Below are 12,228 nucleotides of genomic sequence, written 5' to 3'. Positions count from 1 at the left end.
CTCTTGTATTCACCCCTTTGTGTGATCCCTTTCCTTGAGTATGGATGGGAACTGAATTGCTTCTAACCAATACAATATAGCAAAAGTGATTGACTGTTACTTCTGCAATTACGTTACATTATTTAAGACTCCATCTTTTTTTTAGTTATTATTATACTTTAAGTTCTGGGACACATGTGCAGAAAGTGCAGGTTTGTTACATAGGTATACATATGCCATGGTGGTTTGCTGCACCCATCAACTCGTCATCTACATTAGGTATTTCTCTTAATGCTATCCCTCCGCTAGCCCCCCACCCGCCGACAGGCCCCGATGTGATGTTCCCCTCATTGTGTCCATGTGTTCTCATTGTTCAACTCCCACTTATGAGTGAGAACATACGGTGTTTGGTTTTCTGTTCCTGGGTTAGTTTGCTGAGAATGATGGTTTCCAGCTTCATCCATGTCCCTGCAAAGGACATAAACTCATCCCCCACCTTTTTTTTTTTTTTGAGATGGAATTTTGCTCTTGTTGCCCAGCAGGAGTGCAATGGCGTGATCTCGGCTCACCACAACCTCTGCCTCCCGGGTTCAAGGGATTCTCCTGTCTCAGCCTCCTGAGTAGCTGGGATTGCAGACGCCCACCACTATGCCCAGCTAATTTTTGGTATTTTAGTAGAGACAGGGTTTCACCATGTTGACCAGGCTGGTCTTGAACTCCTGACCTCAGGTGATCCACCCACCTTGGCCTCCCAAGTGCTGGGATTACAGGTGTGAGCCACTGTGCCTGGCCCAAACTCATCCCTTTTTACGGCTGCATAGTATTCCATGGTATATATTTGCCACATTTTCTTTATCCAGTCTATCATTGAAAAGCATTTGGGTTGGTTTCAAGTAATTGCTATTGTGAATAGTGCTGCAGTAAACATATGTGTGCATGTGTCTTTATAGTAGAGTAATTTATAATTCTTTGGGTATATACCCAGTAATGGGATGGTCGAATGGTATTTCTGGTTCTAGATCCTTGAGGAGTTACCACATTGTCTTCCATAATGGTTGAACTAATTTACGTAAAACTCCATCTTAGCAGACTGCACTTAGAGACTTACGTTTTTGTCCTTAATGAAATGGCCATATTGAGGGAACTCAGATGGTAAAGAATGAAGGGTGGCGTCTAAAAACTGGGAGTTGCCTCTTAAAAACCTGAGGGTGGCCTGCAGTCAACAGCTAGCAAGAGGTGGGGGCCTTTAATAATACATCCACAAGGAAATAAATTCTGCTGATAGGAAGCATGAGTTTTTTAGATGTTCAAGGTATGGTAAAGACATTCGAGGACTAGGAAGGGGCATGAACAAAGGCAGAGGCATGTGTAGTCATTAGTGCTGTTCCATAATGTTTGCTTTCTAGGCACTTGGTAACACTGTAATTCTTAGTCCTTTTGACTTTGGTGGAGCTGTGTGATTAGTTCAGGCTAATGAGTTGGAAGGAACAGTGAAGTATCACTTATGAGCCAAAGTTTTTAGTTGTTCATCAAAAGACTGTCCAAAACGCTTTTTTCCATTTGGAACAAAATTAGCCACTTTAGAGATGGTGGTTGATCTGTCAGTCTGGGTCCCTGAGTGAGCACGATGAATAGAACACTCCATCAATTCTTGATGCACATGGGACATGAGTGAGAAATATAGCTGCGTGTTTTTTATGTCAACAAGATTTGGGAGTTGTTTGTTATAGCAGCATAACCTAGTAAATTTGGTGCAAAACTTAGACATAAGGATGACGTACCTACAAAGTAAAATATATTTGATGGGACTGGTTGGGAGTAGAGAAAAATGAAATTAGAAATATGGCCAGAACCATATTATAAGAAACTTCGACACCATGCTGAGAAGTTGACTTGAACCTATAGACAATGAGCAATCATTGAATGATTCAAAATTGCTCCCTATTAAGTCATATAGCTAATCTCTTGGGTATTCTAATCAGCTGCTACTTTTACACTTTCTATAAGCTTAGGAGATCTGGATCTGGAAAAGTTAGAGAAGATGGGGTTAGCGGTGGCATGCGAAGTGTGGGTTAGGCATGCCACCCCTGCTACACTCCAACAAGGTGTGCTGTGCTGGGATGCCACCCCTGCTACACTCCAACAAGGTGTGCTGTGCTGGGATCCAGAGAAATGTTTCCTTGTCCTAGGAAACAATCTATCTCCTATAGATATAGTGCTATCTCCCTATATCTGAAAAGGGCCACTTTTCTCAGGCTAGGCATTTAGGTCAAAAGCTTGTTTTTAGTATTAGTTTTTGAAAAATGAAATCTTTTGGGTTCACCTGTGCTCCTACCTCCTGTTTATTGGACCCAAATTTGGAGCTATGTACTGCCACTCTGGATTTTCTATTTGTGCTCCACTGTTCCTTTTCAGGTTTGTTTCCCATTATGCTTCCCCGTCTCTCATATTCCCATGCACCCTACTGTCCAGCAACCCAGAGCACTCAGTACTCCCCAGATCTCCTGACTCGGTGACTTGACTTTGCTTCCTGCCCACCCCCAAGGCCCCAGAATGGGATGTTTGTTATTGTTGGAATTCTACCCATTCCCTAGGACTCAGCAACTCATTCAAAGGATGCCACTTTTTCACGAAGATTCCCTCTCGTGGCAATGAATCTCTGACTTCTCTGGGCTCCTCTTTCTCTAGTAGGACCCTCATCTCACTAAATCATTGAATTTTAGGAGTTTGTGGACATGGGCACAAATGACTAGACCCAAAGATCCTCAAGGGCAAGAACTGTCTGAATTATCTCAGCAGTCTTCAAAATACTTAGCAGAGCTGTGAGAATATAGGGCACCCAGATTTTGAAATTAAGTCTTGAAATGGAAAGCTTTTCAATTGGAAGCTTAAAAAATTGACTGAAAAGCTTTGTTAATTTCCCCTGCTTTACTCCTTCAGAAGCAGTCTGTAAAGCACATGTTCTTTTCTACTACATCTCCACCACCTCCCAATTTAGTACTGACTCCAAGTGTCCTTTACTTTCAGATTATTTTCTTTCAGATAGTGATAAAGATGTTTAGTTGGAACACAGTGAATAGCAGTTCCTTTGGAAGGCTATGGCTTGGAAATAAAGAGAACACAAATGTCAGTGGGAATTAATCTCTCTTCTGCAGGGAGGAAGAGTGGAGAGCAAACAGTGTAGAAATGAAAAAAATGTCACCCAAGAGACTACAAATGTGTACCAAAGAGAGCAGAGTGATGTTTAACTTGGAGGAAAGTGCAACTAACACAAGTAAGGAGAAATAGTCTTAAATACAAATATTTAGGAAGTCAATAAAACTGAGGACTTAAAAAATTTAAATTTAAATTTTTAATTTTTATTTTACTTTTGTCACAGGGGCTCATTGCAACCTCAAGTTCCTGAGCCCAATCAATCCTCCTACCTCAGCCTCCCGAGTAGCCGTGACTACAGGTGTGTGCCACCACTTTTAAGTTTTTTTTTTTTCTTTTGTAGAGATGCAGTTTCACCATGTTGACCAGATGTGGTTTTTGTGTGTTTGTTTGTTTGTTTTGAGACAGAGCCTCGCTTTGTCGCCCAGGCTGGAGTGTAGTGGTGTGATCTCAGCTCACTGCAACTTCTGCCCTTCTGGGTTCAAGTGATTCTCCTGCTTAAGCCTCCCAAGTAGCTGGGATTACAGACGCATGCCACCACATCCGGTTAATTTGTGTATTTTTAGTAGAGATGGGGTTTCGCCATGTTGGCCAGGCTGGTCTCAAACTCCCGATCTCAGGTGATCCACCTGTCTTGGTTTCCCAAAGTGCTGGGATTACAGGCATGAGCCATTGCGTCCAGCCAGACCAGACTGATCTTGAACTTTCGAGCTCAAATAATCCTCTTGCCTTGGCCTTCCAAAGTGCTAGGATTACAGGCATAAGCCACTGCTCCTTGCTGAAATTGAGGACGTTTTACTGTTGAACAAGACTTGGTTGGGGTGAGGGATAGGAGGAGGGCTAAAGACAACAAAGTAGTCTGATATTTGAGAAATATGACAACCTAAGAGGCCAGTGTTATTCTGAGTTACATAGGAACAGAAATTATTAACAACTGAAGGAGAAAGGGAGGGAGAGAGAAATACTAAACTTGGGAAAAAACATCATTGTGGTGTGAAATTCTGCCATGACCTTCTTATTACCTAACATCTTAGGGCTCTAGAAATTCTAATTTAGTAATATCAAACACCTATGTTTTAAGGTGTGTGTGTGTGTTGTGTGTGTGTTTTCTTTTTTCCAAGAACAATACAGACATTGTTTTCTTGCCAAGTCACAAATCAACTAATGGATTATTTTTATAGTGAAAAGTTCAGGACTTCAAGAGTTAGCCATGCATAAGAAGAGATTTTAAAAATGTTCTCAGAGAGCAGTATGTTGTAAGTAGACCTTACTGGCACTGGTTTCTTGGCTGTCTGCTTATGATATTTCTCTACTTGAACTATTTCAAAGAGCAGGACTGGAGGCCTACTCTATCTCAGAAAAGATAGTTAAGAGAGATTTGTCCACGTTAAATCTCCAAAGACCATCCTGGCCATTGCTTCTCTTTCATTAGATGACCTGCTTCCCTTTTCTATATCTGGGGTGAGAAGTAGTACTTAAATTCCATTATGACTTTAATTGCTTGGGTGCATCAAAGATGGGCTTTTTTCCCCTAATGGAGTCATTACAAAGTAGTAAGAATATACAAATTCTCCTAACAGGGCATAATATGAAGACTGTGGAACATCTCATGCTTTTGTTTCTTGTTGAGTTTTAACTTATATAAGTTTTCTTTGGGAAAAAGATAGCCTAGACTCTACTATACCATGCTAGCTAAAGACAGTTTATAAAGTCATTATGTTCAAGATGAAAAAAGCATGCGGTATGTAAGTGACAAAGATGCCCCTGGCTTGTTTCACAGGATTGTCCAAGAGTCCTTTCCCTAACCCCTTGATTAAATGTGCCCTCTTTATAAGAAAATGATAGCACCAACTCAAGTTCAGCAAGATTTAAGCTTTGGGGTTATTTTTCAAATGGAAGTAGCACAAAAGGAAAGTTATTACTTGTGTCTGGGTGGAACAAAATTGGAGAGAAAGTATTGCATTGGCAATATCTACATCCTTCAGGAAGAATAGGCTAAAATCTTATTTGGGATTATTTTTCTTCTGAAACTTAGTTTAAAGATCACTGGAGATGGTTTTTGCGGTGAGTGCCAATATGTCTCTGTAAGATTTTAACAGTAAAATGTGCTGCCACTGAAGTTTTGTTGTGCAGAATCAAAAGGTATGTGTGGAAGGCAGAGCTGAGGGAGGTGTTAGATACATTTTCAAGTTGGGTTTACCCCACAGCAAAATATTTTGATGCTGTTAATATGTATGCTATTCATTAGAAGAGATATCACTTCTTGAATTGCTTCCCAGTGTGTATCTGAGTACTAATTAAATACTTGATAGTTGAAGTAACCAGGCACATATTGTGTATTAACTATCTTAATGACCCACATAATCTGCTAAGCAATAAATTTGTGGGAGAAAAGAATTGGTAGATGGTTTGGATTGAGTAGTCATAGACATTTACACTAGATTTAAACGACAGAAGTAGTGAACCATTTGGAAATACAGGAAGACTTTTCAAGGTGGGGAAAGTGCAAAGACATCAAAGTAGAAATGAGATTGGCCTGCTAGAGGACCAGAAAGAAGGCTATGTGAGGCTGGAGTGGAGGAGTCTGGGGCAAAGTGGTAGAACATGAGGTGGAGAGGGGTGCAGATCATATAATGCTTTGCAAGTCAGGATGAGGAATTTAGATTCAGTGCTTAGTAAGATTAGAAGTCATTAGTGTATTTTAAGGGGGAAAATACTGTGGCTGGTGGTGAACTATGGAGTAGAGGAAGGCAAGAGAAGATAGGGTGGGAGTTAAGTGGTAGACATTAAGTTGGCTGGGGCAGCTCTCTAGGACTGGGTTGTAGTAATGGGGATGGAGAAGATGGATTAATTTAGGAACAGTTGAGGGAAAGATGGTGTGGTGAAGGAAGCCAGGTGAGCAAGCAGATGGGATTGGTCTCTAGGGCCAAGTGGGAAAGCATTGCTTTTCCTACAGGAACTTTCATGTGCATTCAGGCTGTAAGGACCTCAACTTTTAAAAAGGCCACAGTGTTCTCACAAGTTGTTTGGGAGCTGGTTCAGCATTGACTTCTGATCTCTGGAGATATTTTCATAATCAGGGAGCTGCCTTTCTTTTCATTCTTTCACTCTCTTTCTAGACAGGCTTCTTGGATACCAGGGGTTGGTGGTGGGTGGGTGGTGGGTGGGTGGTTCTGGGGGTGGTTAAATTTGCCTGGGCAGCCTCAGAGTTCAAAAAGGAGGGACAGGGAAGCTTAGCTAAGAACCAGGAGTTTGATATACTTAATCTCTCATTTCATCCTACTGATGACTTTGTGAAGTACATCATTTTAATCCTAGATCTACAAAAGAGAAAGCTGAGTCTTGGGGAGGTTCTTCATTTTGCTCAAAGTCATACAACTTGTATGTGGTGTAGCCAGGACGGGAGCCAGAGCCTGGCTCTCTGCACTTCCCACACCACTGCTGAATCCGGGTTTGTCTGTTTTCCTTCTCTTCTTTTAACTATCGTCACGCAGATTCCATCATAGAACCCATCATGGGGAGGGCCACTATTTCTCTTTCTTTTGTATTCTATGTTTTCTTACCCTACCCCACAAAGTAAGGTGCTCAGCAAACGTGGCTGTCTGGAGGCAACACCTGCTTCTCACAGCCACACTTGGGGCTGGGGTGCGAAGCAAGGCAGGGCTGGCGAGGTGGAGGTGGATGGTGCGGCTGCTACCGCTGCTAGGTGATGGGAAGCGACTCTCCTGCCCTAGCGTTGCCCCGAAGGCATTTTCCATTTCCTAGGGCCCTCCCGCTTCCCATTCCTCACCTCTAGCCCCTCGGCTTCAGCTCAGGCCCCTCGGGGAGCATCCCTTGCCGAGGGGCTGACAGCATTTGGGGGCACAGGGTCCTGTTCTCTGCGCTGTAGCCCATCTGTGCGCAGAGCCTCGTTCCCAGGCGCCTGGAGCCCGGCGGGCATTGACGTCAAGCGCCGGCAGAGCGCTGCCTACAGACGGTTGACCCGGGCCCTCCTCCACACCCCCTTCCTTCTTCGCCTCCTCCCTCTTTCCTGCACGGGGGCTTGGGCTCACTATAAAAGGTGGGAGTGCGGGGTGCCCCAGCAACGAAGAGTTTCAGCACCATGGAGAGCTCCCGCGTGCGGCTGCTGCCCCTCCTGGGCGCCGCCCTGCTGCTGATGCTACCTCTGTTGGGTACCCGTGCCCAGGAGGACGCCGAGCTCCAGCCCCGAGCCCTGGACATCTACTCTGCCGTGGAGGATGCCTCCCACGAAAAGGAGCTGGTCGGTATTTCCCTCGCTCCCAACCCTCTTGAGCTGTCGCGCTGTCTCTTCCTTTGCAAGCCTCCCTCCTCCCCCCACCCCCACTCCTATTCCCAGAGTCAGGGCGCGGGGAGCTGAACGCAACGCCCAGGCACCCGCCGCCATCCGAAGAGCGTCTCGAGCCCACGGGCTCCTGGCAGTCTGTTGAGCGAATCCCTCATCCCGGCCCCTCCGAGCAACAGGGGCCTCAGCGGCTCAGAGACCCGCAGTCAGTACCTGGGACAGCGCCCGCTAAGTTTCTACCCCTGGACCATTCCCTGTGTCTGCGGAGTCCCACCGCAGAGAGAGTGTGGGTCCGGGGCTCCTTATAACTAGGGCTGGAAGTGCACACCTGGGCTGGGCTCGCAGCCAAGGCGGCAACTTCAGGCTCCGGGGCGTTGTGTTGCAGATCGAAGCGCTGCAGGAAGTCTTGAAGAAGCTCAAGAGTAAACGTATTCCCATCTATGAGAAGAAGTATGGCCAAGTCCCCATGGTAAGGTTTGTGGTCACTCCCTTCCCGTGTTTTTCCAGGAGAAATTACACCACCTCGAATCGTACACACAATCTTCTCTCTAGGATGTGGCTAAATAACTTAGGTAATGGACTTGCAGGATTCTGTGGGCTTCTTCTTCCTTCCCGGGTGAGGAAATGGGAAAGCAGGAACAGGGGTTATAAGAAAGTGTAAGTCTATTGTTTGTTGCTCAGGAAAAAGGTCTGATTTTTTTCCCCTCTGAATGGGCAAGAAAAGGAGCCAGGAAATGTGATGCTGCCCTTCCCCCGCCCCCCAACCCTCGCCACCTAAAAATGGAAGAAACTAGGATAAAACTAATAATGTAAGTTTCTTTAAAAAATATACTCTCACTGAAGTTATAAGCACAAGGCTCCCTGTTTCAGACCTGACTGTACATAGACTTCCTGTGATGGTGATGGGGTCCAATTGCCCCTTTCAAGAAACAGAGATTGCGTTGACTGTGAGACTTGCCTGTCGGGAGCCTGGGTTTTTTCACACTCGATGACCACATATTTTGTTGTTTGCAGTGTGACGCCGGTGAGCAGTGTGCAGTGAGGAAAGGGGCAAGGATCGGGAAACTGTGTGACTGTCCCCGAGGAACTTCCTGCAATTCCTTCCTACTGAAGTGCTTATGAAGGGGCGTCCATTCTCCTCCATACATCCCCATCCCTCTGCTTTCCCCAGAAGACCATACCTTCATCCCTGGAGTTTGGCTTTAGCAACAGATAAAGTTTTTATTTTCCTCTGAAGGGAAAGGGCTCTTTTCCTGCTGTTTCAAAAATAAAAGAACACATTAGATGTTACTGTGTGAAGGATAATGCCTTGTGTGGTGTTGATACGTGTGTGAAGTATTCTTATTTTATTTGTCTGACAAACTCTTGTGTACCTTTGTGTAAAGAAGGGAAGCTTTGCTTTGAAAATTGTATTTTTGTATGTGGCATGGCAGAATGAAAATTAGGCTAGCTAATCTTGGTAGATGTCATTGCAACCTGGAAAATGAATCACCCTAAGTGACACAAATTGAAGCATGTACAAATTATACATAATAAAGTGTTTTTAATAATTGCCCATAGTGCGTTGTTGTTTCCATGTAAGTAATTTAAGTGGAAATTGTGAGATTAATCATGCTGTTGTTTTCAAAGAGAAATATTTTAAAAATAGCAGCCTATTGGGAGAGTGGCACCTTAGCTCCAAGGAGTTTTGACTGTTAATTAGGAGTTTGCCAAGCCAGTTTTAGTATACTCTATTTTTCTTTGATTGCAGTGGGTGTGTGTGTGTGTGTGTGTGTGTGTGTGTGTGTGTGTGTGTGAGAGAGACAGAGAGAGAGAGAGAGAGAGAAGGAGAGAGAGAGAGAGATGAATGAGATGGAGATGGTTGGAATTGAGATGATATGATTTTGCTTATTAAAACCTTTAGCCAGACCCTTTAAACAGTGAGACCATAAAATATAAACTGTTTCACGTTTTAGTTACATTAAAAGCAATTTGAAAAACTAGAACTTTTGTTTTGACAATTCCCTTATTAGAAAATATACATTGATTTAAAGATCTGGGCTGTATAGGGTTGTTATTTGCCTAAAGACTCTAAGATTATGAGACCCATTCCTTCCCACAAGTAAATTCACACTCTTGGAAAATTCTCTATTCCAGGAGAAACAGTCATTTCAGAAAATTGTTTTAAGGGAAACAAATGAAAATTGGGGGAGGTGAGAATTCAACTCAAGAAATTAAAACATATTAAATGTAAAGTCAAGTAGCCTTTAAATGTTTCTGAGTGCTTATTTGAGGTCACATTTCCAACGGTTTAAACCAGACTAAGTAGCACCTAAGTAGCAGTATCACGAGAGAAACAAATGTTAACAGCTTCCTAATCCAAACTCAAGAGGCACTTGCATAATAGCAGATTTTAAAAATAAAGCCCCTCCACTGATTCATAGGGAGTTTTCTGATAGAGAATATTCTTATACACAGTTACCATTTGCAGTGTGATTATTACTATTAGCATGCCTAATCTTGCAAGATAGATATTATTATTATTTTTCAGAGTAGAAAACAGAAGGCAAGAGAATTATGGAATTTGCTTACATCATACAATCCTAAATAATAATTGTAGTTTTAATCCCTTTGACTCCAAAAATTTGTCCTTTTTCTCCATGTCACTTCAGGTAATCAACAGACTGGGCTTTGAATTCCCCCAAAAGCATATCTTTCTTTAAAAAAATTGTTCACTAGGGGCCAAGGTGTATTTTTTGGAACTGCACTTCCACTTGAATTCCCTTACACAAGGCTATATGTGATTAGAATGTGGTATTTTTGTTTGTTTGTTTGTTTGTTTGTTTTGGTTTTCTTGAGACAGGGTCTCACTCTGTCACCCAGGCTGAAGTGCAGTGGCATGATTATGGCTCACTGCAGCTTCGATCTCCCAGGCTCAAGTGATCCTCCCACCTCAGCCTTCTAAGTAGCTGGGACCACAAGCATGCACCACCATGCGTGGCTAATGTTTGTATTTTTAGTAGAGACGGAGCTTTGCCTTGTTGTCCAGGCTGGTCTCAAACTCCTGGGTTCAAGCGGTCGGCCTGCCTTGGCCTCCCAAAGTGCTGGGATTACAGGTGCGACCCACGCTGCCCAGGCAGAATGTGGTATGTTTTAACCTTTAATAAGTGCAAGTAGTTATTTAATAGTTTCACAGTCTGCTACTTTTCCAGAAATCATTTCAGTTAGAAAATTCTTGAGCCCCTTAACTATTCCCATCTGTATCATTCCTAAATAAATCAGATCAGGACATTGCTTTAGTGAACAGGCAGGACCATCAGGGATAACATACAGAACTGCCTTCTCTCCTTATTATTAGTATTTTTTTAGAGACAAGGTCTCACTCTGTTGCCTAGTCTGGAGTGCAATGGTGCCATCCTAGCTCACTGCAGACTCAAATTCCTGGGCTTAGGAAATCCTCCCACCTCAGCCTCCCAAATAACTAGGACTATAGGTGCACACCACCACAACTGGCTGATTTTTAAAAATTACAATTTGTAGAGATGGGGTCTTGCTTTATTGCCCAGGCTAGGTCTTGACCTCCTGGGCTCAGACGATCCTCCTGCCTCTGCCTTCTAAAACACTGAGATTACAGGTGTGAGCCACCACATCTGGCCAGAACTGCTTTCCCTTTTAGCCTGGTATGTTTCCCCAAAAGCAAGAGATGCTGGAGGAATTTGGAGTTCAAAGAAAGGAATACGAACTTGACTCTAAACCTTTTTAGCTTGTTCCCCTCACCCTTACCTCTACTCTGTCATCCCTCCTTTCTTGTTTGATAAGACTAAGGGATATGGACAAGTGGCTATGGGAAATTGGTAATGGGGAATCTGTGGGCTCTGTATGAAGAGGCTTTTTTTTTCCCCAAAAATTTTGTCTGGGGGCCCAGATTTTTCATTAATAGTGCTAACATGTTCTGCACTAATGATAGCAGCACTTAATCTTCAATGGCTTGTTAAAAGTAACTTTGCCTTTCCATGTTATCAATATTGGAATGATCAATCTTGGTGAGTGTTGGGATAGAAGACCAGAGCTGGAGTCCAAAGTTCTGCCCTGTCATACAGCCATAGCTGCTGATCCCATGGGGTGAGTGGCTCATACATCCCATAATCCAAGGGCCAGGTTCCTTTCTCAGAGGTTAACATCTAATCCCTCTACATCCTGGGCATTGCTCAGCATGCAAGAGGCAGTGGAAAACCACACACCTGCTCCTGCTCTTGTCCCCATCATGAGTCCCCCCGCCCCCTTAAATGATGTTGTAGACAGGCTATATGTGCTGCCTGGTCATTCACCTTGTCTGCTTGATAGTGGTACATTTTACTGATAGATTTTATAACGACGTTTTTCCATGCATGGGATAAACTCCACTTATTTATGAAAAATGTTATAACACATTATTGGCTTCTATTTGTTGGTATATATTCTAGAACTTTTAAATCTATGCTCCTAAGAAAAATTGATTCGTAATTTTCTTTTCTTATACTGTCATTGCTTAGTTTCAGTGTTAGACTGTAACAGCTTCATAAAATGAATTAGGAAGTTTGTTTCCCCCTTCTCTTTCCTTGTCTTTTGAAATAGTTTGTAAAGAGAGATTGTCTGCGACTGTTTGGTTAAATTCTTTTGTGGGCGGAAGACTTTGATTACTGAGTCAATTTCTTTAACGATTTTTAAAATGACCTTAGAACTATGACTGGGGATAGATGAGACATGAGAGATTTGCACACTTCAATTGGACTTAATTTAAATCTAGTTAGGAAGGATGTTAAAAAAGATCTAAG

The 12,228-nt window shown here is 43.1% G+C and overlaps 1 protein-coding gene across 1 annotated transcript; it reads left to right on the top strand.

The window, feature by feature from the left end:
- The first annotated feature begins 7,103 nt into the window (after positions 1-7,103).
- CARTPT (CART prepropeptide) lies at positions 7,104-8,990 on the top strand. The gene is made up of 3 exons (XM_050793604.1): positions 7,104-7,393; positions 7,821-7,904; positions 8,450-8,990. Exons 1-3 carry the CDS (start codon positions 7,235-7,237, stop codon positions 8,555-8,557), a joined length of 351 nt encoding a protein of 116 aa, XP_050649561.1. The 5' UTR covers positions 7,104-7,234; the 3' UTR covers positions 8,558-8,990.
- The last annotated feature ends 3,238 nt before the right edge of the window (positions 8,991-12,228 follow it).

Source organism: Macaca thibetana, chromosome 6 (assembly GCF_024542745.1).
Source record: "Macaca thibetana thibetana isolate TM-01 chromosome 6, ASM2454274v1, whole genome shotgun sequence".
Classification (NCBI taxonomy): domain Eukaryota; kingdom Metazoa; phylum Chordata; class Mammalia; order Primates; family Cercopithecidae; genus Macaca; species Macaca thibetana.
Note: the sequence above shows the minus strand (reverse complement) of the source record. Positions and strands in the feature narration are given on the sequence as shown.

Excerpts from the sequence above, each read along its gene's own strand:
- CARTPT (XM_050793604.1), top strand. The coding sequence starts at position 7,235 with ATGGAGAGCTCCCGCGTGCGGCTGCTGCCCCTCCTGGGCGCCGCCCTG. Across the intron at positions 7,394-7,820 it reads CCTCCCACGAAAAGGAGCTG|ATCGAAGCGCTGCAGGAAGT; the intron begins GTCGGTATTTCC and ends GTTGTGTTGCAG. Across the intron at positions 7,905-8,449 it reads AGTATGGCCAAGTCCCCATG|TGTGACGCCGGTGAGCAGTG; the intron begins GTAAGGTTTGTG and ends TGTTGTTTGCAG.